The 27,677-nt window shown below is 29.1% G+C and overlaps 1 protein-coding gene and 1 pseudogene across 4 annotated transcripts in view; one reads left to right on the top strand and one right to left on the bottom strand.

Annotated features, from left to right (window-relative positions):
* LOC145249633 (citron Rho-interacting kinase-like) overlaps window positions 1-27,677 on the top strand; it is a 384,140-nt gene that overhangs the window by 34,336 nt on the left and 322,127 nt on the right. For all 4 annotated transcript variants that reach the window (XM_080111385.1, XM_080111382.1, XM_080111384.1 and 1 more), the window contains exons 2-4: window positions 6,015-6,226; window positions 25,301-25,476; window positions 27,591-27,677. The exon at window positions 27,591-27,677 is cut by the window's right edge and continues 62 nt beyond it. In XM_080111385.1, the coding sequence (XP_079967511.1) occupies window positions 6,025-6,226; window positions 25,301-25,476; window positions 27,591-27,677 (465 nt within the window). In that variant the 5' untranslated portion in view covers window positions 6,015-6,024. The remainder of the gene's footprint in view (window positions 1-6,014; window positions 6,227-25,300; window positions 25,477-27,590) is intronic.
* On the bottom strand, window positions 6,860-6,978 carry LOC145249922 (5S ribosomal RNA; annotated as a pseudogene).

Raw genomic sequence — 27,677 nt, 5'->3', positions numbered from 1 at the left:
TGTACATTAGTATATACGTTGTATAATCTTTATTTCTTTGTACATTAGTGTCTACGTTGTATAATCTTTATTTCTTTGTACATTAGTGTCTACGTTGTATAATCTTTATTTCTTTGTACATTAGTATCTACGTTGTATAATCTTTATTTCTTTGTACATTAGTATATACGTTGTATAATCTTTATTTCTTTGTACATTAGTGTCTACGTTGTATAATCTTTATTTCTTTGTACATTAGTGTCTACGTTGTATAATCTTTATTTCTTTGTACATTAGTGTCTACGTTGTATTATCTTTATTTCTTTGTACATTAGTATCTACGTTGTATAATCTTTATTTCTTTGTACATTAGTATCTACGTTGTATAATCTTTATTTCTTTGTACATTAGTATCTACGTTGTATAATCTTTATTTCTTTGTACATTAGTATATACGTTGTATAATCTTTATTTCTTTGTACATTAGTGTCTACGTTGTATAATCTTTATTTCTTTGTACATTAGTATCTACGTTGTATAATCTTTATTTCTTTGTACATTAGTGTCTACGTTGTATTATCTTTATTTCTTTGTACATTAGTATCTACGTTGTATAATCTTTATTTCTTTGTACATTAGTATCTACGTTGTATAATCTTTATTTCTTTGTACATTAGTGTCTACGTTGTATAATCTTTATTTCTTTGTACATTAGTATCTACGTTGTATAATCTTTATTTCTTTGTACATTAGTATCTACGTTGTATTATCTTTATTTCTTTGTACATTAGTATATACGTTGTATAATCTTTATTTCTTTGTACATTAGTATATACGTTGTATAATCTTTATTTCTTTGTACATTAGTATCTACGTTGTATAATCTTTATTTCTTTGTACATTAGTATCTACGTTGTATAATCTTTATTTCTTTGTACATTAGTATCTACGTTGTATTATCTTTATTTCTTTGTACATTAGTATATACGTTGTATAATCTTTATTTCTTTGTACATTAGTATCTACGTTGTATAATCTTTATTTCTTTGTACATTAGTATCTACGTTGTATTATCTTTATTTCTTTGTACATTAGTATCTACGTTGTATAATCTTTATTTCTTTGTACATTAGTATCTACGTTGTATAATCTTTATTTCTTTGTACATTAGTATATACGTTGTATAATCTTTATTTACTTGTACATTAGTGTCTACGTTGTATAATCTTTATTTCTTTGTACATTAGTGTCTACGTTGTATAATCTTTATTTCTTTGTACATTAGTGTCTACGTTGTATTATCTTTATTTCTTTGTACATTAGTATCTACGTTGTATAATCTTTATTTCTTTGTACATTAGTATCTACGTTGTATAATCTTTATTTCTTTGTACATTAGTATCTACGTTGTATAATCTTTATTTCTTTGTACATTAGTATCTACGTTGTATAATCTTTATTTCTTTGTACATTAGTATATACGTTGTATAATCTTTATTTCTTTGTACATTAGTATATACGTTGTATAATCTTTATTTCTTTGTACATTAGTATCTACGTTGTATAATCTTTATTTCTTTGTACATTAGTATATACGTTGTATAATCTTTATTTCTTTGTACATTAGTATCTACGTTGTATAATCTTTATTTCTTTGTACATTAGTATCTACGTTGTATTATCTTTATTTCTTTGTACATTAGTATATACGTTGTATAATCTTTATTTCTTTGTACATTAGTATCTACGTTGTATAATCTTTATTTCTTTGTACATTAGTATCTACGTTGTATTATCTTTATTTCTTTGTACATTAGTATCTACGTTGTATAATCTTTATTTCTTTGTACATTAGTATCTACGTTGTATAATCTTTATTTCTTTGTACATTAGTATCTACGTTGTATAATCTTTATTTCTTTGTACATTAGTATCTACGTTGTATAATCTTTATTTCTTTGTACATTAGTATCTACGTTGTATAATCTTTATTTCTTTGTACATTAGTATCTACGTTGTATTATCTTTATTTCTTTGTACATTAGTATATAGGTTGTATAATCTTTATTTCTTTGTACATTAGTATCTACGTTGTATAATCTTTATTTCTTTGTACATTAGTATCTACGTTGTATAATCTTTATTTCTTTGTACATTAGTATATACGTTGTATAATCTTTATTTCTTTGTACATTAGTATATACGTTGTATAATCTTTATTTCTTTGTACATTAGTATCTACGTTGTATAATCTTTATTTCTTTGTACATTAGTATCTACGTTGTATTATCTTTATTTCTTTGTACATTAGTATATACGTTGTATAATCTTTATTTCTTTGTACATTAGTATCTACGTTGTATAATCTTTATTTCTTTGTACATTATTATCTACGTTGTATAATCTTTATTTCTTTGTACATTAGTATCTACGTTGTATAATCTTTATTTACTTGCTACTTCTCACTGCAACAAAATGTGGCACATGGCTGGAAGATGAGAAAGTTTGTTTCTTTGAGAAGACATTCTGGCTGGTGCAAAAATAACCATAAAAAATCCTGTTGTCATTCCCCAGTAGGGCTGTCTCGGGCAATTTTTGATAAGTCTTCCTCTATCAAAAATAAGAGGTAATTCACCTTCTAGAACTGGGGTAAACCATACCTCCCTCCAACAAAGAGGGGTTTAGTAACCTATTTTGTCAGAACAAGGACAGATCCTTGTTTGGTATGAAAATGCTTTGTTTACTTTTCTATATTTACGTCATTCTTATTGCTGCTGCTCCAGCTGCCATTTTAATATTTTTATTTGAAATTTATGTACATTATCCTTTATCCTTCTCTTACATTGCTAATACTAGGTATGAGCAAAAATGGGCAGCTAAATATAGAGGGACATAGTTTTGAAAGCCGATTCATCATAATTTTTTTGTAGGTTTCCGACTACTTTTTGATTGTATTTGGAAGATTAAAGCCTAAAGTTAATTTCCTAAAGGAAAAAATATTGTACACGTGAAAAAAAAAAAAAAGTTATGAAAAATGTTTTCATGGCAAGCTAACGAATTCAGCTGAATTTTGAAGTTAAATTCATTGTAAAAATCCTTTAAAAGATAAATATTATTTCAAAGATAATTAGTAAAGTCCTAAGATATTGAATTAAATAAATAAAAAAAAACACCTTTGTGCAAAAATAACTTAATTAGCCTTCGAAAAGCAAGTAAGTCAACGGTTCGCCAAAGACGCAACAAATAAAGGTTTGTAAACACGATTATACAAAAGCCCAAAATTATAGCCAATCGAAACGCTATTTCAAAATGAAGTCATGATAGTAAAAGGAAGTAGGGGTGTCAGATTTCTTTTTTTTCCCCAGACGTGCATCCGTACATTCCTATTCTGAACGTTTGTATCAATTTTTATCATTTTTTAATTTAATTATTTTTATGTTCCTGTTTTGAAATTAATTTTTTTTTTAATTATTGTTCAAGATTATATAAAAATTATGTTACGCCGATAGTTTCACATTCTTGCGTGCAAGGAAATTATTAAAATCTTACATATAAAAATTATGCGAAATCTGTAATTTAAAAAAAAGTAGAAATATTTTTGCTATTATAATTTTTTTGGGTGAAAATATTAAATAAACAATGCTTAATTCAATGATAATATTGGTAGTTCGAGAAATTCATTTTTCTTCAAGTTATATCGAATTCACTAGTATTGACTTTAGGGTCTTTTTTCGTAATGTTCCTGTAAAAATTATTTTATTTTTTTCATTGTTACAAATTACAATGCTTTATTTATAGAAAAAAAGTAAAAATAAATTCTTGCGTTTTTTATTTCCTATTGAAAACCATAACTTTAGTAAAGGTATTTTTTATTTAAACAAAATAATAAATTTCCACTAAGATTTAAATAAAAATAATTGGTTCATTATATTCCGCGATCATTATTTGATAAATACTGAAAATTTCATTAAAATTGGTTAACTTCCTGATTTTTGATGAATTTTTAAGTAAAGGGAGGGGTTAAAATGTTTATACATTTTGAGCATTGGCATTCATTTTGCCCATACCTAGCTAATACTCATATTCCCTTTCCTTTACCATCTTAAACATTCAATATGCAAACAACTAGGCAAGCAAAATGTCCTATCACAAAAACTGCATGCAATTTTGTACGTTAAAACACAAATGTTAACACAAAAGGAAAGAAAACCTTCTGTACTCATTTATACTTGCCTCCCAAACGAAACCCCTACAACATATCTAAAGGAAATTAACTTTCAAATATCCTTTCCCATAATTGATTAAATAGTTATTGATAATGTAAATTATTTTGTATGCTTTTGAATATAACTAATTTTCAAGTAAATAATTTGTATTTATATGCTGGGAGATGGTTACATAAACTGTTGGAAATCAGGTTAGGAGGGTGTGGATGGTGCAATTTTTTTTCTGAAGAACTCGGTTAAGTTTTTTTGTTTTTGAAAGAAATTGTTTCTCTTCATTAGATTTGTTCTGCTTCTCTAAACGCTTTTATTGAAAAACAATTTTTGAAGCAGAGAAAAACAAAAAAGAAGTCTTTAAGAAAATGGGAACATCTGTTTCATTGTCAGAAGTGAGTGGTTGCCGTTGTCTTTTAATTCTACTTCTTTTTATGAACAGATGGCAATAGCAAAAGCATAATTTAAAATAAATACTTATATGTTTTGTCTGCATATTCAACTGTCCTTCATTTGTGCCCCCCCCCTATATTAATCAGAAAGAACTTATGTTTCTTGTCACTGTATGTGAGTCAGTTATTCGTTTTCTCCTTACCAAAAGCATTTTGGTCTGATTGAGATTGGATTGTTATACTTTAGCCAAAATAAGTTTTATGGTGCATGCTGATGACACCAGAATGTCTAGTTTGACTAAAAATAGAAATCTTCTATAGAATTGTTGGGATGGTCCCAAATCTATTCAAAAGCCAAATTCAAAGCAATCCCTGATCTTTGATTAAAAAATAAAAACCCTTGCCCTCATCTGTTTATTTTTTCTTTCTCTTTTTAATCCTTCCTTCCTTCCTTCCTTCCTTCCTTATAAATGTGCAGATATTTTAATCCGGCCTTCTCTCCAAAAAGATATATATTTCGAGGTGGACACATGAAAATTTCAACTCCAAATTGATGGAAATCTGAACTCCTCTCTTACAACAAATTTATAGACTTAACACATAAAGTCTCTTCCTCTCTTTGATTTAAGACACCTTTTTCACACAGATTTTGTTTGGTTTCATTCAATCGAATCAAAGTATGTATTATTATTTAACATTTTTTTTAGTGTTTTTATTAATATATTATGTTTTAATATATTAATATATTTTTAATATCATATATTCTTTTCATTTATGAGAATATGCTCTGACTTTTCATTATTTTGTGTTTCATTAATTGTGATTTTCGAATCGTATCAAAATCACTCTTACATTTTCCAAATGAACTTGGAAATTGTATTTCTATGAATTTTTGATCCTTGGTGTTACTATTAATCCAAAAGTATTTGCATTTTGCTCCTGTCTGTTATTCCAATTGTCTTTTTATTCAAATTAGTTTGTAAATGTAGAAAACTGATTTTTCTAAAATGGCCCAAAGTTGATATTTTCATAAAACAAATATTAGTAACACCAAGGACACTATGGTTTGTCTTGTTAGATTACTGACTCTTCCCATCATTATAGAAAATTTTCAAAATTTTATATTTTTTATTTTTTTTTTCAAAATTTTATATTTTTTTATTTATTTTTTTTTTCAAAATTTTATTTTTACATTTTCTAAAATAAAAGATTTGTTGAAAATGTTATTTTCTTCCAATTTTCAATATCAACAAAAATAATCTGATTTTTTATTTATTAAATATTGATCAGTCCCATCATAATTAAAATAGACATTATCTTTGTGTTGAAGCTAAACAATTTTTTTAAAAAGGGACTGAAAGTTTTGAATTATTATAAAAGAAATAAAAAATGAATGTTTCTTTATTCAGTTTTTCTTTCTCCTTAGATCTGCCAAAATGGACGGTCCTAATATGGATTCGATCACAAGTCGAATTCATCATTTGGATCGTCTGTTGAATGGAAATACTACAGATTCCAACATCAGCCAGACCCTTATCCATAACCAGGGTCTCTTGGATTGCTTGTTAGTTTTGTTCACAGAATGTCAAACCCAAAATTTAATGAAGAATAAATATGTTAACGATTTCATCAAAAAATGTGAGTATCTCTTAAATATTTTTTCATCAAACAAGTTAATATTAATTAACAAAAATGTTTTTGTTAAGGTAGAAGACTGTGACCCATGAAAGAGTATTCATAAAAAAATTAAATGAATTTCTTTTGTTTACTAGATTTTAAAACTAAATTATAAGATTGTAAATATTTGTATAAAAATCAAAATTTTATACATGAACAGCCTTTTCATGCAAAGGTCTTGTAGGAGCACTGATTGGTGATTATCATAAAAAAAAAAAACAATAGAAAATGAAATACTCTTTACATAGACTATTAACAATGTGAAAAATAATTTTATTTTTCAAAATATTAAATATAGTTTTGATTTATATAAAAAGATAAATGATCTTGAATTTAAAGAATTTTTTTTATTTTGATTCACCTCCAGTTTAAGCACTGCCTTGTAATATGACGAATAATTATGGTTAATGATATTGAAGACAAAATCTTGCTAATATATATATAGCAGTCAGCACCAACCCTATTCAGGGTTTAACTGGCTTCCTCTGAAGGAGGAAGTTTCATGGGAGTATGAAATTCACAAGTGATCCCCAGTCGCATGTATATCCCCGTTAGGTTTTTGCAATTTTTTGCAGGGAGGTGTCTATATCCTCCTACATACAGCACCTGGAATTTCCAAATTGATCACCCATTTTAGTAATGACCAGGCTCAACGTTGCTTAACTTCGGTGATCTGACGGGAACCGGTGTGTCAACGTGATTATGCTGTATAATAATAACTCTAAGTGATTACCAGGAATGCTAGGGTCATTTCCAGACCATAAATTTGACTCTCTCGCAAAAAATTAATGTTTTCTAAAAAAAGAAAAAAAAAAAAAAAAAAAATCTTTGAATCCATTTTTGGATACTATTTTTTTGCTGTTTTAAAAAATAAAAAAAAAGTGGGGCAGGCGGCATGTTCAAATTTTAGTTGGAATGAAAAGGAATGTGAGAGTTTCCAATGACAATTCAACATGCAAAAGATCCCTCTTAAAATTGATATTTCCTGAGGACTACCCAAGCAACATGTGAAATCAGATTATTAAAATCTTTTTTGGATAAAACTTGTGTTCAATTTTTAGACAAGACTGTTTGCTATATAACTCTGATTTATAAAACTCATTATCTCTGTCTGCTTCCATATGTTCAAACTCTATCTCTTCCCAAACTAAAAGTCGTAGAGTGACACTAGGAGTAGGTATCCAAAACTAGCCTAGTTTAGGATGCGAAAACTGGTAAATAAAGTTAAATTTCCCTTAACTTTTGCGATATCTCATTTATTTTTTGGGTTATTTTGATAAAGTTTTGATTTAAATAAAATTTAATCTTTTTGGTTTATAGATATAAAATTCTTTTTCTTGTGTATTTAATAGTTTTTTTTTTCCAGGTTACTTCAAGTTATGTCACTAATTTTAGTGAACATGACTTTATTTTTTTACACAAAAAAAATGGTGTTTTTCAAATTTGGTGCGTGCGATATTGTGAGTCTCTAGGTATAAAAAAATAGTACCATTTTAAAGAAAAAAGAGTCACTTATCAATATGGTGAGCTTAAAAAAAGGGGTTAAAGTTGTTTTTCACAAAAAAAATCCAACTTGAAAACTTCAGTGAAAAAATATGAAAGAAATTCAATTGAAAAAATTCTGAAAATCGCACCGTTTTGTAAAGAAATAATCTGTTGGTGTCATATTACTATGCCCATAAATCAAGGAGCGCCACTAATAAAAGTGACTGTACCTACACATGGAAATTTACAACTTAATCCCAAGTAACTGAAGTACATACAAAGTATCATCACAAAAATCAACTGTCAGCATGAACGAGAGCCCCACGATCCAACCAAAACTTAAACAACTTTTTTTCACAGTTTTCAATCAAAGTTCTTGAGTGAGTTTGTTTTTGTTTATAGAAAGTTATTTTTTAAAATAATATTTTTAGTGCGACATGCGCGTCAATAAAAGAAATGAAAATTTACAATCTAAAAAAATAATGTCAGTTGTTTATTTTCTATATCTTTTTTCAAATTTTCATATGTTCTTTGCTTTATCTTTTTTCGGTTGGATAAACGTCAGCATTGTTAAATTATCTTTTAAAAATTAACTGGGATTCATTTTAAACCAAAAAATATTTTTAATAATAAAAATAAAAAAAAATTAACAAAATATAACTAAGTTTTAAGTTACCTGCAACAAGTCAGGTGTAAATAAAAAAAAATAATTTCATGTAAAAATGTGCATTTTTTTTGTTTATGTTCTATCGGGCGTTTTTGATAAATTTGAAGATTTTGTCAAATTATTTTTTAATTACACTGTACATTACTTAAAAAAATAACTGAAAATATAATTAAGTTATGTGCACATGGGGCATAAATGAAAAAATTAATTTCACTGTGAAAATCTTATTTTTTTTTGTTTGTTTATTTAATAATTCTACTTCTACAGTTTATCGCCGAAAATGGAGACGCCATTTTTTTTTCCGATGCACTTGTCGTTAAAATCTGAGGGAGAAATCAGTATTTTAAACTATGACTGAAGTTGGAAATAAATAACAAAAAAAATTAAACTAGATATTTATTACTTCCGGAAAGAACTATGAAAAAAAGTAAGTAAAGAAAGTGAAAGAGAACATATATCCGTAATTATTTAATTGTAGATGTTTCAATTTAATTAATGGAAATGGGAATGTTTTTCATGAAACGTATATATATTTTTATTATTAAAAACAGAAAATGAAACATGATTAAAAAATGAAAATGACATATTCATAATAATCTAAACTGGGCGAGCGCCATTTGAAAACCATTAATTGATTTTATCAATTTATAATTAAAAGAAAAAAATATCTTTATCTCTAATGTGTTATGAATCATACTAAGAAGATTCAATACATTAGCTATTGAAATGAAATTAATATGAACAGTCAAAGTTGCATTTTTGTGTCATATTTGCACTTTTTCCCCATTGGTAGTGGGATTTTGCCTAGTGTTTAGGCAAAATATAATAATCTAATAATTATTGCTTTCATTAGTATTAATTTTCATTTACACACAAGATGACATTACATTTATAAGGATTTTTCACTTGTTAGTAGCTTACATTTTTAGTTATATACTATGAAATTTGGCTTCTGGACCATGATAGCAAATTTTCAACTTTCTGACAAACTTTGAATGATCATAACTTGATGACTAATTGAGCCACCAAAATAAATTTGGTACTTTTGTTTATGGTTTACAAAAATCTATATGACCACATTATTTTTTTTTTAGATATAATGAAAATAAAATTTTGGTTTGGGTTACCTACTAGGAGCCTCGAATGATTGGATTTTTTATGGCTTGTTCTTTTATGGGTCTTTAGCAGGTTAAAATAGTTTTTAAGGAATCTAAATGGGGCCAAAATTGAAAAAATCGTCATACATTTTGTACATTCATCTTAGTTTATTTTTAATCAGTTCATATGTGTGTCATGGTAATACAGTGGTACATCACCAGCTTGGAATTCTATGGTTTTGCTTCCAGTTTCAGTTCTCGTTGATGACACACAAATACATTTTTTTTTTACTTTTGAAATCCCGATTCTATAATAACACATGCAAAATCTGGGCAAATCAAAATATATTTAAGCATATATTATGATCAGGCAAACATAAATTGCTTATATATTATTCAATTGGAATTCATTATTGAGATGAGTATTATTTATTAATTTATTTATTGTGGACTTTTATCCTCATCTCTTTCAGTTGTTGTTTCATGACATTTCGGCCAACTATTCCTCTGACCTTTTTCAGGGGGTAACTGCGATGGGATAGGAACTCTGAATCTCCTAACTTCTCAGCAATTACTGCCATCCATAGTTGTTGTCTCACCACGTTTTAAGTAGTAAAATAAGCCCCTGGCCGACTTTGGGAAGGATTGAAACCACTATCTTCAGACCATTCTCTAGAAGTGTAAGCCATTTTGAGTTTCAGAACAGTTTCAGATGGTTCGCTGTTACACACAAGTCCTGGGAGGTGACTTGTTTGTAGTAGACAGTTCCACAGAACAAAATATTCTTACCGTTTCGAAACCTGGGAAAAGAACATGTGAAATTGCTCCAGAAAAGGTTTAATATTTATGAAGCAATTCTGGTTTCTGATTGGTTGGTAGCAGAAGGGGAATTAATTTGATTCGTCAGTTCTTAGCAGCATCGTTTATAAATAGAATCGTCCGACTGTGTGGGATCATACCCCATTATAAGTCCAAAATATTACAACATCCTCCCTATTTTTTATAATGAGGAAGTCCCTTGTGTTTGTTCTGCTCAAAAATAAATATATATTTTTATATTCACTTAGACATAACAAAAATTAGAAATCATTTGGATCTTAGAATTTTAGCATTTAAAAAGACGCCATTTTTAATTGTGTTTAAATGTCAAAAAGGAAAATTACAAAGAGTTTTTTCTTTTTTTTTTTAAGCAAAAGTATTAGTTACGCATTAGTAGGTTAAAGTGTTAATACAAATAAAATGGATACAGTTTAACGTCTTGTCCAGGACTATTTTTTTTTATTTATTTATTTATTTTTGATATATAGAAATCTATATACTCTGAGCATTATCCCTAGGGTTTTCCGCTGATATTCATGCAAAAAAGTAAGAGCCTTCTCATAAGTGGAACTTCGCTGGTCTGTATTTTTAATATATAGAAATCTATATACATACAGGGCAGTGAAAGAAAAAAAAAAAAAATTATTAAGTCGAATTCCCCAACAAGTTTGAAGAAAAAATGTTGTAGCCTTATCCTTGTCGCCGGTTTCGTAAATACATCAGCAATATTTTGTTCTGATGATATGTAATTCAAAATAATGGATTCCTTTTTTATCTCGTTTTTTATGAAATGGTATTTTATATCTATATGCTTAGATCTTTGGTTGATTATCGTGTTCTGTGCTAAGACTATACTGGCTTGATTATCACAATTAATTACTACGGGGCTTGTAATCAATTCTGGCTCTAAAATAGTCTTCAGGATATTTTTAAGGTAGAGTGCTTCCTGGGTCGTGTGTGTGATCGTGATAAATTCTGCTTCACACATAGAGAGAGATACAATCTGTTGCTTTTTAGATTTCCATGAAATAATAGGCCCATTTTCTGAGAGTCTGAAACAATATCCAGATACACTCTTGCGATCTTCGTCGTTTGCCCAGTCTGAATCCGAAAAACCTAATTTTAGGGGATTTCTTGATTTTCTAAATACTAACTTCTGTTCTTTAGTTCCTTTTAAATAACGTAGGGCTTGTTTAGCTCTGTTTAAATCCTTCATTGTCGGTCGTGATAATTTTTGTGACAGTTTTGTTACTGTATAGCATATGTTGGGCCTGGTTGCAGTCATTAAATATATAAGACTACCTATAATTTTGCGATATTGTGTGTCATTTATTATTTCAGATTCTGTGTGTATATTTTTATTAATATCATTTTCGACCGGTGTAGAGTGTTTCTTGCACACTCCCATTCCAAATTTTAATAGTGTTTTGTCGATGTATCTCGATTGAGTCATCGTAACAAGTCCTTTGCTTTGAGTAAATTCTATCCCCAGAAACCAGGATATTTTGCCAAGATCGGTCATTTTGAATCTTTTACTTAATTTGTTCTTAACATCAGTTAACATTATGTCACAATTTGATGCGATTAAAATATCATTAGTAGTTTATCGTCTTTGTGTTGGGTATATAAACAGGGGTCTACAGCACATTGTCTAAATTGTTGTTTAATAATATAATCATGGAATACTGTGTTCCAACACTGAGCACTCTGCTTTAGACCATATAATGACTTGTTAAGGCGCCACACACTATTTTTATTTTTCATTATAAATCCCTCTGGAGGGGTAATATAAATTTCACAGTCTATTGGGGCATTCAAATAAGCATTTTTTACGTCCATTGATGGATGTTTAGGTCATATTGTGATGCGACTTGCAGTAAAATTCTGATTGTCATTAGGTTTGTGGTCGGTGAAAACGTAGAAAAGTATTCTTTACCGTAAATCTGAGAGCACCCCTTAGCAACAAATCTTGCTTTGTACTGTTCTACGCCTGATGCTGCACTCTTTTTTGTAAAGACCCATCTGGTAGAAATAACATGTTTATCTCTTGGGAGAGGCACTACCGTATAGGTATCATTTTCGGTTAAGGCATCTATTTCTTTTTTCATGGCAATTTTCCATTCATCACAATGTTCTGAATTAATTGCTTCGTTGAAGCTTTTTGGCGCATTTTCCATTGAATAGCAATTGTCAATTTGATAATCTTTTATATTGTCGACCACAAAAAAATCGGGTCGTCTTCTATTTCTTTTGGGATATCTTTCGACTTTATCATCATCATCATCATCATCATCGTGGACACTCTCGTCTCCGTCATTTTTATTGTTTTCATTTGTTCTAATTATTTAAGGTAATATAATTTCATCCTCTTCATATGACGGGTTTTCGTCTATAAAATTAAACGTGTCTGTGAATTTTACACACCGGATTCTTTTTATTTTATTTTTTTCGGGAAAAAATATTAAATTGGCTGGACTGTTTTTATCGTATCCAAGAAATATACCTCTGTCAGCTTTAATATTCAATTTACTCTTTTTCTCTATACATGCGAAGCAAGTTGAACCAAATATATGCATTCTGCTTAAATTTGTTTTTTTACCACAGAAAGATTCATATGGAGTTTTAGATAGTGTTTTGTTAAAGCACCTGTTGCGTATATAGGCTGCCGCCATAAGTGCATACGTCCAGAGGTTTTTAGGGAGTTTTGATTCAATGAGTAGGCATCTTGCCATTTCAAAAAGTGTCCGCCACGCACGTTCAGCAGTCCCGTTTTGGTTTGGCGATCTAGGAGCTGATGTTTCATGCCTGATATGATGGTTAATTAGTAAAAGTTCAAAGTCTTTATTGGTGAATTCCGTACCGTTGTCAGAGCGAATACACTTGATTTCACCGTAGGGGGCCATGTCAGCTAGATATTTCTTAGTTGCTAGCAGGGTATCAGATTTGTTCTTTAAAAAGTAAACCATTATTAAACCTGAATGGTCATCTACGAAATTCAACACATATCTGTAATGTTCTCTGGCCATCGGTTCTACGGGACCGTTCAAGTCACAATGCACCATTGATAGGATTTTTTTTGGCCTTTTTGTCTGGTATCTTGTTTTGATAGTTTGTCATTTTCCCTTGCGTACAGACGTCGCAGTTTTTGATGTTTGTATTTGCATTCCATCAACTACAGTCGGCAACTTTTTGATATCAGGAATATTGCAGTGTCCAAGAATTTTATGCCATGTCTATAGATCATGGCAGGCGGTTTTTGATGGGACTACGCTATTTAAATAATATAGTCTTCCATTTCCTTTAATGTCGAATACAGTTCCATTCGGGTATACCAGTTTTGATTTATTGGAGCTAAAGTTTATATTTGCACCTTGTTTTGTGGCAGCTTGTACAGAAAATATATTTGGTTTAAATTTTGGGATTAGAAGAGCATTTTCTAGAATACAGAAACATAGTTCACCTTTATTGTTCCTTAGCGAGGTTTTAGCATCGCCTCTTTTCAAAATGATATCATTGACTCGACTCCTGTCAGCTAGTTCTACAAAATGATTTTGTGGCTTAAAGTTGGGATCAAAATTGATAAAATCAGATTCCTTTGTAATCATATGTGCCGTGGCCCCACAATCGACAAGAAAATTATTATTGTTTGTTAAAGCATCAAATGTACACGAAAATAAAAATGTATGTTCGCTAACAGAGCTCTCTACATTTTTAATGTAGTCGCCATTTTGAGTCCTGTATCTACATTGGAAACTCTTGTGATTAAGTCATCCACAATTATAGCAAATAATTTTTGTACTTTTCTTAGGAAAAAACTTGCTTTTTTTTTTTTTTGCGTTTTTTATTCCTGGCATGGGTATAATTCGATTTTGGTGTTTTTATGTGTGTATTTTTAAATTTCATGATATTTGTGGATTCGTTTTTTTCTGAGATCATTTTTTCAGTTTCTTCGTAACTTCTGAGTGCTACCTTGAATTGGCTAAAAGTCATGGGTTTTTCTTTCTGGATTATCACGGTGGTAAATGGCTTGAAATTACTCAGTAATCCCTTAAGGACCATGGAAATTAACAGACTGTCACTTATAACTTCACCAGACATTTTTAAAGAATTTGCAGTTGTCTCGGCTCTTATAATATAATCAGTAATAGTTTCGGCTTCCATTCGTTTTAGAGAGGTCAGTTCAGTGTATAAAGAAATAATTTTGGGTTTTCCTTTCGATAAATAATGCTCTCTCAATATGTTTAATGCTTTACAGCCGTCGTCCAGGGCTTCTCTCATTACCAGTGATAGACTTCGGTCATCTAAACACTGTATTAATTCCGCAAAGACAGTTGTGTTCTTTTCAATGAAGTCTGGGTCGTTTCTGTTTTCAGGTTGTGTTTGTAGTACTTTGTGTAGCTTTTGGATTGGTAGATATGTTAGAAATGTAACTTGCCACAATTCGAATTTTGATTCGGATCCATCGAAATAAAGACGCACACTGGGCGCATAACTTCTAGAAGTGTAAGCCATTTTGAGTTTCAGAACAGTTTCGGATGGTTCGCTGTTACACACAAGTCCTGGGAGGTGACTTGTTTGTAGTAGACAGTTCCACAGAACAAAATATTCTTACCGTGTCGAAACCCGGGAAAAGAACATGTGAAATTGCTCCAGAAAAGGTTTAATATTTATGAAGCAATTCTGGTTTCTGATTGGTTGGTAGCAGAACGGGAATTAATTTGATTCGTCAGTTCTTAGCAGCATCATTTATAAATAGAATCGTCCGACTGTGTGGGATCATACCCCATTATAAGTCCAAAATATTGCAACACATTCTCACCTGGAACCATAGATTCAACGTCTCTATCCACTGTATTTTGTAATTTTGTGCTTAATCTTAGATTTTAGAAGAGTTTGATGTTCTATATCCTAACTATAACTCATGGTTTCTGCATCGGAAATTCTTATTTCTAACTGTTTGAATTTAGTTTATGAAAGCTGAACACCAAGATTGGTTCACTTAAAAATACAGGTTTTGTTTTTTCTTTGAGAAAAAAAAAAGAATAACATTCTTGCAACACTTAATGAATTCAAGTTTAAACCGTATCATTGTCTGGACACTTGTCATCTGGAAAACCATCAAAGTACACATCGGTTGCAATTTTTGTAAGATAATGTGTAACCGAATCTCTAACAGATCAGACAGATATGTAATCTAATAATTACTGTCATATAGAGAGAGAGATATAGACACATAAAAACTCTCCAACTGTTTTTTTTTTTTCTTAGGAACATGTCTCTAATAAGTTGTTTGGTTAATTCCCGCTATTTATCGAAACAGTGTAAGGCATACTACATATAAATTTGTAAGTATAGTATGTCTTAATAATAGTATCAGTGAAGTAAATAGATCTTCTGGTTTTGGAGTGATAACTGGCGATATATATATATATATATATATATATATATATATATATATATATATGTGTGTGTATAAAAATGGTAATGTATTGTCTGTTACCTCTTATTAGAAATAAAGTGAATTAAAAAGACCAAGTAAAATAAGAGTTAGTGAATTAATTCTCATTCAATTGCATTCAAAAATAAATTTCACCAAACAATGCCAAAAGAAACTGGTGATATAAATACTTTGTTGTTTGAATGAGTACATTTCATGGTGATATAAAATGTTTTCTTTTTGATTTTCATGCTTGATTAATTTTGTTCCAAAAATGTAAAATTTCTCAACATTTGTTGATGGAACTATTTCTTATCTATTGTAATAAAAAAACAAATAAACAACAGTACAAAAACATGATAATCGATATTTCTTTTGATAAGAATGCGTTAAATAAACTAACTTGGTGTTGTCAGTAGGAGTCTTTTTTCTTAATTGCTTGAGAAAATATTTACGTTTTTGTAAAGATAATTTAATGAAGGAAAAAGTTTTGCAATAAAATCTATTTACTATATTTAAATCCCAATATTTAAAACAAAATTTTTTTTTTTTTTTTTTTTTTTTTTTAAATATGATTTAAAAAGTTAAATTATTATGGTGTTGTTTAGTCATAAATTTTTAATTGAACTAAATTGCTATGAAACTACAACTAAAATTGGGAAAAGATAATTTTGTTGTGTAAAGAATAATTGATATACAGAAAAATAAAACAAGAGAGGGATGTGCAATCCAAACCGTTTTCACAAATTTGTTTAAATCTTAATCCGTTTACATGATCCAAAAACATGAAAAATCCAAACAAAATGGTTGGATTGGTAATCTATCATGTTTATAATATAAGCAAGCAGTCTTGTGGAGAAAATGAGTGAAGATAAGTCCAGGGGAGGGGAAATTGGCTACATCCTGTCAGTCCAGTGTGTGACCAGATAAGGTAGGAACAGTTTTATTTTTAACTAGCGGCTGTGCCGTGTCGGCCCACACGACGCCGAGTCAAACACAAAATCGAGTACACTCAACATCGTCTTACTATCAACGCTTACCGTGTGAACTCTGGGTATGCACAAAACAAAATCACTGAAAAAACAAAAATACCCTTACTAAGGGTAAGGATAATGAGTAAACGTTAGATAAAATGATAGTTAAAATTATTACGAACTTGCCAAGATTCGAACCTGGAATCTTCTGATCCGTAGTCCATTGCGCCATAAGTCCTGTCCGTATGCCGAAAGATGTTACAGTGACTGTATACAGACTGCTAAATTCCATTGACATGAGCAGGTAACTTTTTCGACAAGTGCACAAAACTGCCCCAAAACCCTTATTTCGGGCTTTTTGTGTGACTCGGCGTTGTTTGTTATGAATCATATATAGATAAGAACGATCTTGGGACTCACACCTTTCAGGGAAAAAAAGAATTTTTCAATTCGGTGCATCCGTTTGAAAGTTTTATTGGTGTGTGTGTATATATATATATATATATATATATATATATATATATATACACACACACACAAATAAATAAACATTTAGAATTTTATTAATAGTATAAATTAAAAAGATAAGAAACTAAAATATATTATGGTGGATTTTTACAAACTCAAATTCTTTTTTTATTTTAATAAGATTTTTTAAATTCTGATTTTTTATTTCAATAAATATTTTAAAAGTAGCAAAAAATAATGTGTGATTATGAAAGTTACTTTGACATGTAAAGTTGTCTCATATTAGGATTGTTATGATTAGTGTTGGGACGATTCCTAAATTTTTTTCCGATTCCAGGGAAAATGTTGATTAACGATTCCGATACCAGATACGATTCCGATTCCCATGGAATTGTTGTTTTGAAATATACCATTATATAATCAAAAGTTTTTGCGTAGCAAAAAAATTTGGTAAGCGAAAAAGTGGAAATACAATTAAGGGAATTTCGAAAATGATTTGATTTTTTTCGTAAAATTTCTTTCATTAAAGATAAAAGTCCAAACAAATATTTTAACCATGAATTAAACATGCACCATGAAATTAATAACAATACATTTCAGGAGTTATTCTATATATTAAAAAATATAAAGAAAAAAGGCGGACGTACACGAATGCTACACCTGTAGCGAAATCCGCATCGGCTCCAATGTTGTATGTTATTTGACTGAGGGGGAAGTTATTATTTTTACAAGGAAAGAATTTTTGCGTGTGTTATCTAGTTTCTTTTTTTGTAATTATTTACTTTGGCTTGAAATTTGCACATGATTTTTGTTATGGTTTTATCTTTTTTTTTTTTTTTTTTTTTTTTTTTTTTTTTACAAAGGCATCACCACATTATCAAGGCCAAGAGGCCACTCAAGGATAAGGGTTAAAGAGTGTACAGTAGAAATTGGACAATATAGTAATCATTAGTAATGAAAATTTGGTAAATTTGATAACTTATATGGAATGTAAACCATTTACAAAATTTTGGGGATCCGCTTACTAGTATTTGCACCAACAATATTGAAGCCTACTGGTCTTGTATTAAAAGAAGACTGAAATACATATTGGGATCAGTAGGAGAAATGAAATGGTCTCATGTCAATGAGGCCATGTATAGAGAGGCTTATAACATGAAAAGTGGAAAAATATTAGATAATTTTGAAACATTTTTAGAGCATGTTCATGAAAAATATGGTAATTAAAAAAAATCCCAAAAAGCTTTGGGGGGAAAAAACATATTTTGAACAATTGAAATTTTTATTTTTTATTTTTGAATAAAAAAAATAATTATTAAAACAAAAACAGTGTTCTCGTCGAGTAGTTTTTATTTTATTCAAGAAAATAAAAGGTACTCATGCACTTATTGAGCCGTGCTGAAATAATGACATTATTTAGAAAGCCATTCTTAACATGGGGACGGGAGGGTGTTGTGTACCTATTCTGTACTTTCACCTAACAATTTAATAAAAACAGGTATCGTAAAACTTTAATTAAACTTGAAAATACTATTTAAAAATAGCGCAGATACTTTCACCTAACAATTTAATAAGAACAGTAGGCACTGCCAAACGAATGTGAAGAATTGTGCAAAAAGGAGCGCATGATTCCATGACGTCAGACTTGTGTTAACTATACAAACTATGGAAAAGCAGAAGCAACTTAAACACTTAAGCACTAAAAAAACATATTTCCCCTCGTATATTTTAGGGAAACTGCATTTTATATGTAATTTCATTCTAAAATGGATAAGTATTGAAAATTTCAAGAAAATCTGACCATTAGTTGATTTTTGCTAGATTTATTAAACACGGGTATGTTTTCACATTCGAAATGCTTACTACATGGTAATGTTATTTTAAATCGCCAATTATGTAAGCACGACTTTCGTCTCACAATTTCATTATTTTCATATGATGAAAACATTTTTTTAAAATTATTACTAGTTTATTTTGCCCTTCTTTTAAATGGTACAAAAGTTATATTGATAATATTAATTTATAATAAAGTTACATCGTTTTACATATGGGGGGGTAATTCTGTGGTGACTTTTGGAGGTGCCTAAAAAACAGGTATTGTAAAACTTTAATTAAACTTGAAAGTACTATTTAAAAATAGCGCGGATCAATAAGTGCACTAACATCAAATAACATTTCACTGTGTTTCAATCTACGACATTCCATGCTAAAGCTTTTTGTTTAATTTTGTTTATCGCCACAAGTGCTAATTTTGACTTTCACCAATTTTTCTTTAAAAAACAATTAGAAACTCTTCAAACATTGGGCGAGGCACTTAATTAAGCCATTAAACAAAAAACAAAAAAAAACTAACACAAGTGCATAAGCACCAAATTTTTTGTTTTGTTTTCATTTTGTTTGTTTGTTAAATCCGGCAAAAAAAAAAAAATAAAATAAATAAAAATAACGAGAATACAAAAACAATAAGAAAAGGGTATCGTAATACTTTAATTAAACTTGAGTGCGTATTCCATTTTGACTTTCACCAATTTTCCTGTTAATAATTACATAAACTCCGGCAAAAAAAAAAAAAAAAAAAAATATCCATCCAAAAAACAAAACAAAGAAAAAAAACCCTAGATAAAATAATAACAAAAATCAGTGAAGCTTTTGAATCAAGATGGATATAAACAATATTTTTTAAATTAATTTCTTAATTTTATTTAAAAACAAAATATAAGCATATATAAACAATATTTTAGAAAATAATTTCTTAATTTTAAATAAAAATAGATTATAAAGAATTTTTTTTTTTTTTTTACATAATTACTGAAAAATATTGCAAAGTGTTTACGTAGCTGGTTTTTGGAAACCTCCCTTCCAAAACGAAAAAAGCTTTAATGTTTTTACTATTTTAAAGCACTTTTTTTTTCTTTCTTTTTTTTTTTTTTTTAAAGTTTGAAACATAATTATTGGCTAGTTAACTTAGAACAACAAGTACGCAAGGCAGAAATTCTTCAGGCTTTAAATGTATTGTAATGCTTTTATGGTGGTTGAAAAACGTTTTTCAGCCGCCATATTACTTCCTATTTACTTGCCTCACCACAAGGACAGAGTTAGACACAAGATCGGTTTTTAATGTAGAGAAGCATTTATTACTAAAAAACGAAATGGTGAAATATAAAAGCAAGTTAAGCTAAAAGTAAAAAAAAAATTTTTTTAATTCAAAGAATTAAAGAAAGAAAAAATTCAAAGAAATTTCGAAACTCATTAAGATAAATAAAGATTACCTTTAAAGTAGTTAATAAAATTCTTGTACATCATATTAAATATGTGATGAAAAGTTCTATGACGTTTTTATCATAAATTTTTGACAGCATTAATCTCACTTCAAACAAACAGTTCAACTTAAAAATATGAGAATCGTAATGAAAGAATCGTAAATCTAAGGTATTTTTTAACAATGTGATTCTGATTCTCTCCAAAATACATGATTCTTACGAGTAACGATTCCAATTAATCGTCCCACCACTAATTATGATTTTAGAATTGGAAAATTAACACAAAGACACCATAAAAAGTTACCAAAAACAATAATTAAAATAGCTGTAAAAAATTTGTTTCCTTTCTATTCAAATTGGAGAGACTGGAAAGAAATTATCCAAGTAAGAAAGCATTTATTAAAATTATTTCAGTAATTTTAAAATTTTAGAAATGATTGAAGTAAAAAGTGTTAAGTATTTAAACATTTTTTTAAAAATAAAATCTAGCAGGAGGTGCCCAGCGTTGCCTGGTCATAAAATACTTAAATATGATATTTTACTATACAGATTTTGTACATATTGTTATAGTCAATTTTCTATAGATTATTTTATATTTTCTTGAACCCAATATATAGTAGTAATTTCAAAAGTAAAAAAAAAAAAAAAAACGGTCCACAAAAAATGCAATCATTTGAGCCGCCCAATGCCGCTCTGTGACCTTTCATTTCAGATGAAATGCAATTTGAAAAAAAAATAGAGACAGACAGTGAGTTTTATAAATGAGATTAGATTTAAGTTCAACCTAATTTTTTAAAAATAATAAAGTATAGAAAAATCATTGATGTACATACCTGTCTCATAACAAAAATGTTATATTTCAAAAATCACAAATTGAGCAGGTAGTTTTTCTTTTTTTTTTTTTTTTTTTTAAACTAAAAAATAACATTTTGTAATAAAGCGAGAATGCCTTCATTTACCATAGTTATTAAATAAAGAGAGACAATTCAATTCAAATTATAGAGATCAAAATCAACCTTATAATAGCTACAATTTACTAAAATCACTAAAATTCGTTAAAAAAAAAAAAAAATGAATTTCCATATATAAAAATATACTTGATCATTGTATATATGACTTTTGGAATATATGTTAATTCTGTAGTGGGTACATACATCATAAATATTTTTCTGTATTTTTTTGTTAATTACATTGAACTATGGATTTGCACCAACAAATTTTAAAAATTACAATGCAAGAAGTATTTAAAGTTAAAATTGTTAATATTTATTTTTCTTGAGATAGGTTTAGAAATTACCATTTTTACACATGCTACTACGCAATACAAAATTGATTTTAACTCCTAAACGTTCTATTATATATAAGTAGTAGAGTGTGTGTGTTTGTCTGTGTGGACAACTCTCCATGTTCAAAGAAATATAAAGGCGATATGTGTGTACACCTCTCCTCGTCAAGAAATATTAATGTCCATGATAGGATACTTCTGTCAAAGGAGATATAATTTATGCATAATTTCTATATATAGCATTCTTTAAACATCTACATTGATTGAGTTACAGTCATTAGCAGATTACATTAAATTAAATCTATTTAAAGAATTAGCTCAATGATATTACTTATTCGACATAACCTCGTTTCAACTGTATTAATTAAAAATATAATTATTTAGTTTATTTTCATTTCAATTTATATTTGATTTAACTTATTTTATCTGAAATCTGAAACCGTTTAATTTTCAAACCAGAAAACCAAAAGGGAATAACTGATAGTTTAATTCTTTATTTTTATTTTTAATTTGGAGGTAATTTTTTTTTCGCTTATTCTTAATTTTTAAGTAATCTTTTTTATTTGTTATTGTTGGGTTATCCATTTCTTACACTGTATTTAGTATTTTTCTTTGGTCATGTAAACTATAAGTACACCGATATAATTTATAAGTTGTTTTTTGAAAAACTTCTGCTCCAGAATACATCATTTTTCCTTAATTTCAATGCCGATGCCAGGGGAAGTGTATGTGGGGGGGAGTTATGGGGTTAGAGAAAAATAATTAAAACTAATGTCCTCATTTACTTGCATCCCCACGAAGGCAGACTTAGTCAGACACATGGCCAATTTTCCATATGAGCAAAATCCATCATCCCATACATTATCTGCTCCTTTTTTTTTTTGTTTATAAATTTAATTGGTGTTGCCCAGGATTTATTATAATAATTATACCATAGCAAGTGTGTTTAATTGCCTGCAAAACAGATTTTTCTTTATAATTTATTTAATATCTTAAATTAAAAATGGTCACTTTTTATGTGACCCAGTGTCGTTTAACCTCTAAAAAAAAAAAATTAAGACCTACTTTTTTGGGGCCTAATATGTTTAAACAGTCTTTATAAATAATATGAAAGAAGAAATTTGGAAAAAAAAAAAAGGAAAACATTTTAGTGTGGAGGATCACTTTTCTATATAAATGTTACGTAAAATGAGCACCCACTTTTTGGCTACAAAGCGTTCAACGAGACCTGTCATCTCTAGTATTTTTCAAGTTTGGTGATTGAGTGTGGGGAGGGGACCTAACAAATACATTTTTTTTTTTTTGTGGTGGGGGCGGGAATTACATTTGAAATATGAAATAACGATAAATTTAATTATTTTTTATGATACCATTCTGTACTTTCTAACAATTTTATAAACAAAACGAACCCCAAAATATGACAAATTCAATTTTGTGAGGGGGGGGGATTACATTAGAAATATAAAATGCCAAAAAATTTCTTTTGTTTTTGGAATTAATTTTTGATAGATTTTTATTTATTTATTTTTTTTTTTGCGATTGCACGGCATTCATTACTATTTTTAGTGAAACAAAAGTTGTAATGCTTTATTTTTAATTATTTTTTTTTGTTGGGGGGGGGGGTTCTTTCTAGTGCTCAATATCTAGAGAATAGTTTCTTCTCTTTGTAGCCCTTCTGCCAAAATATCTGGTGGAGAAGATATCACATACTTCTTTTTTGGGGCGATTACATTTGCATGTTTTCATCCATTCTTTTATTTTTGTTGTGGGGGTATCCAGGTTGCCCATGATGAAAATGATTAGTATACAGGTGTGCTTCAAACGGAACTTCATGTCAACCCAGGCAATGCCGGGTACCCAGGCTAGTATGTGTGTGTGTGTGTATATATATATATATATATATATATATATCTCACCACCACACAAATTTTATTAAAAATTTTTAAGAAACCGTTCAAACTCTCAAACTCATTTTTCTGATTTTTTTCACTGTCAATAATTTGTGTGACTAAATTAGGATTCAAATTAAAGATGTATTAAAAATAAGTATTTTTTGTTAAGATTTTAAAATTTGTATGAACCTCAAAAATCAAGTTATCTCCTTATTTTTACTAAAAAAATAACCAAAAATATCCATAATTGTAAACTGTCTGCTTAATTCCTATTTTAATCACGTAAATTATTTAGTGTGACATGGATTTCATTAGTTTCTAAAAATTAATTTTTACTTGCACTACGCTTTAAACAAACAAACATTTATTTCTACCAAATGTGAAACGCTCAGTAAAAAATTTGATTTCAAAAAGAAAGATCAGTCGGTAATAAAAAGGTGAAAAAGAACTGTTAAAATACAAATCTTTCATGTATAAATGTTTGTGCATGCATAGAAGACCAATAAGTCGACTTACAATTAACAAGTTCTGAATTCTTTTAATTTTGTCCCCTTAGCAACTGTTTTAACTGGTTAAAGACCTATAAAAAAATGGCCCACAAAATTATTTGAGCTACCTAGTGCTGCTCTGTAACCTTTTATTTCAGCAGGGATGCAATTTAAAAACATGGAAAAAGACAGACAGACAGACAGGCACAATGAGTTTTATAAATGAGATTAATTAATAAGCTATTTGATGAAATTTTACTAATATTCTGTAGAAATTATTACACAGGAGAAATATTGTTTTAGAAATGTGTTTAGCGTTTGAAATGGCAATATCATGTAATTTATGTCCAGCTATTAAAAAGATGAATCATTTTTATTAGTGTTTTGCCTTTGTTAAATTTTTAAAATTTAGATTTCATTGGATATCTTCAATTTTTATAATGCTTCCCTTCCACTATTTACATCAATAATTTAACATCAGCTTTAAGGAGAATAGAAAATCAAACTTAAGATTATTTTTGGCAACTTGGTAACTCTTGCTTCCCTAATTTTGTCCTTTAATCCTCACATTTTGTGAGCAATGTTTCTGATGGTTGGCAAAGTATTGCTGTTTTCTGGATTTTAATCTCCCCATCTAACATTTATTGCTAACTATTTTTTGATCTTGAAATAAATTTTTTTTTCTATATCCTTACATGCCTTGTCTGGAGCAATTTTCATTAAAAAGAAAAATAGTATTTATATATTCCACTTTAGCAACTGTTTTTTGTTAGATTATATTTATGGATATATTTTAATAATCAATACAAGAAAGTAGCTACTATTGGTTTGTTTAAATTAAACATTGGACTTTTCTATATAATCAAAAAGAAAATAATTTGACTTATGATTACCTTATAATGATTGAAAGGATGTTAAACATTATTATACCTCTCTACAAATATTGTGTTTTGGTACTTTTCTTTAAGGTAACAAGAATTTTAATAGAACTTGTAATTTGAAAAATAAAAAAAACAATTTTTTTGTTTACCATATTTTAAGTGGATTCTTTTGAAAATATCATTGTTATCATAAAATAGCTCTTATTAAAATATTCTATACACTCTTAAAAAAAACATATGCAATGTTCACATTTTTTAATGCAGTGATTTTTCTTTTTCCAGATAAAACCACTGTAGAGGAAGTGACAAAACTTCGAATAAAGGTTTCTGACTTTGAAATGAAGGAAGTAATTGGACGTGGTTTTTTTGGAGAAGTTCGATTGGTTCGTGAAATTGCCACTGGTACGATTCATGCTATGAAGGTTTTGGAGAAAAGCAAAACTCTCTCTCAATCTGAGGTAAATAAATCAATGATTGATTTGGGTTAATGTTCTCTTCAGGGAAATTCTTAGAAATATTCCTGGTGTTCTACACTTAAATGAAGATTTTTTTTTTTTTTTTTTTTTTACAGTGTTCACCACTTATCAAGGCCCGGAAGCCACTCAGGGATAAGGGTTATTGCAAGTACATTACGTTAGTGTGGAGATTTGATGAAGTGTTTACTTAAGGGGGCAGTTCATTAGGAATTTGTTAACGTTGGACTTGAACACATCCAAGTTGTAGTCAGGTGGGAAGCAGGCAGACGGAACAGAGTTCAAAAAGTTTAAAACTTCACCCAGAAAGAGTCGGAGAACTAGGATAGCTTTTCTTTATTTTTCAATGTTATTAGATAAAAACTAACAAAAGAGAACCATTTTTTGTGAACCTTCACCGTTTACTGCCAGAATTTTGTTTTTGTTAGACCATGTATAGACCTATACTTTGAAGACCAGTTAGACTGGCAAGCCATAAGAGTAAGAAATCTTAATTTTTGAAAGGCAACTTGAAAGTACAATTTGGCAGTAAAGGGGTTAAAAGCCATGTTATGCCTTTCGGTGTGGCTAGACAAGCAAATGCTTAAAGCCAAGCTCAAAACTGGGCCATTTAGTTATACAGCCAACAATTCCTAATCATTCAAATATATTGATACTAGCAAATTAGTAAGAATTAGTATCTAGAAGTAGCACCTTTGTCAATAGACAATTATGTGTGGTTTTAGGAGGTTTTTCATTGGGTTGGGGCTTACCACTCAAACTTCGGTTTAGTGGTAAGCCAGGGGTTAGGGAAAATTATGTGTGAACAGTCTGATAATTTAGTAGAATGAAAGAAAAATAACAATTCTAGAATCTAAAGCTGGGGATTAGCTTCACACATAAATTTAATGTAAAATAATTCACCATTTCCTGAACATTTTAGGGTAGGTAATCAAATTGTTTTTATATCGGAGATAAATCCTGTGTATTTTTTGAGTCGGTGAAAGTGTGTGTGTGTTTTAATAGATGATTGTTGTGTGGTTTTAAGAGTTTTTGTTAGGAGAGGCTTGCCATTTGGACTTTGGGTTAGTGGAATTTTTTTTTCGGAGGGAGCTTGCTACTCATACTTAGAGTTAAGACAGGGTTTTATCTTTTCGAGAGTAGCTTGTCACTCAGATTTAGAGTTAATAGTACATGGTTCAAAGAAAGACATTTTGTAAGGTTTTAGTTGGAAAAATATAAAATAATTTGCAATGCTAACTGCTCTAAAATTGGTAATTTAAGGATTTAAAGTACTTTGGTTTTTAAAATATGACTATTTTAGGAGAACTTCTTTGAAATCTGTGGGTATTGATAGTTAATATACATATAATTGTTATTTGTGTGCTAGAATATACATTAACTATGGATACAACAAATATATCTTCTTAGCTATCAATGCAATTGGGTCAATGATGCTTAAGCATTGCAATCCATTACAGAAGATGATAGCCTCATCTTTCAAAACCTTCTCCACACTACATTATAACTTTATTGTTTTCAAAATGGCAACCATGTAGGTGAGATTTGACTTTAAGAAACACAAAATGAATATAACTCATTAAGAACCATTTGCATTGGAAGATAATTTGTATTAACTTCACATTCTTATGTTTAATAATAGCTAAAAAATAATTAGCAGATGAGATGCATCTCTCTCATTATTGGTCTGCTGACAAAGGAGGGATTGGAACATATAATTCACTCCTATTCGTCCATTTGTACTTTTCTCAATAATCACGTCTTGGATTTTTGCACAAACATTAGTGATAGTGAAAGTAAATTTTTGCCAGAATGGATTTTCCAGGATAACTCTGGTTACCTAAGGAGCAATACAGGGCTAAAATTGCCTCAAAATCGTTCATCTGTTTGCAAAAACCACGCCTTGTTTTTTGTTTTTTTTTTAATTTTGCACAAACATTAGTCATGGTGAAAGTAAATTTTTTATTTGTAGAAGAGGACCTTGCATGCTTGACTTGTTATAGATTATATTAATTAGCTAAACATTTTGTATTAAAATAATAAATTTATTTTTGTTTCTTGAACATTAGTTAACATTGATTTCTTGTTTTGTGTTTTAGGTTTCTTTCTTCAATGAAGAGAAAGAAATCATGGCCAAAGCTAACAGTTGCTGGATCACCAAATTGCATTATGCGTTCCAAGATTCA

Source organism: Euprymna scolopes, chromosome 28, assembly GCF_053919585.1.
Source record: "Euprymna scolopes isolate OS-2025 chromosome 28, ASM5391958v1, whole genome shotgun sequence".
Taxonomy (NCBI): Eukaryota; Metazoa; Mollusca; class Cephalopoda; order Sepiida; family Sepiolidae; genus Euprymna; species Euprymna scolopes.
The sequence above is the reverse complement of the archived record's forward strand: the minus strand, read 5'-3'. Positions and strand labels throughout refer to the sequence as shown.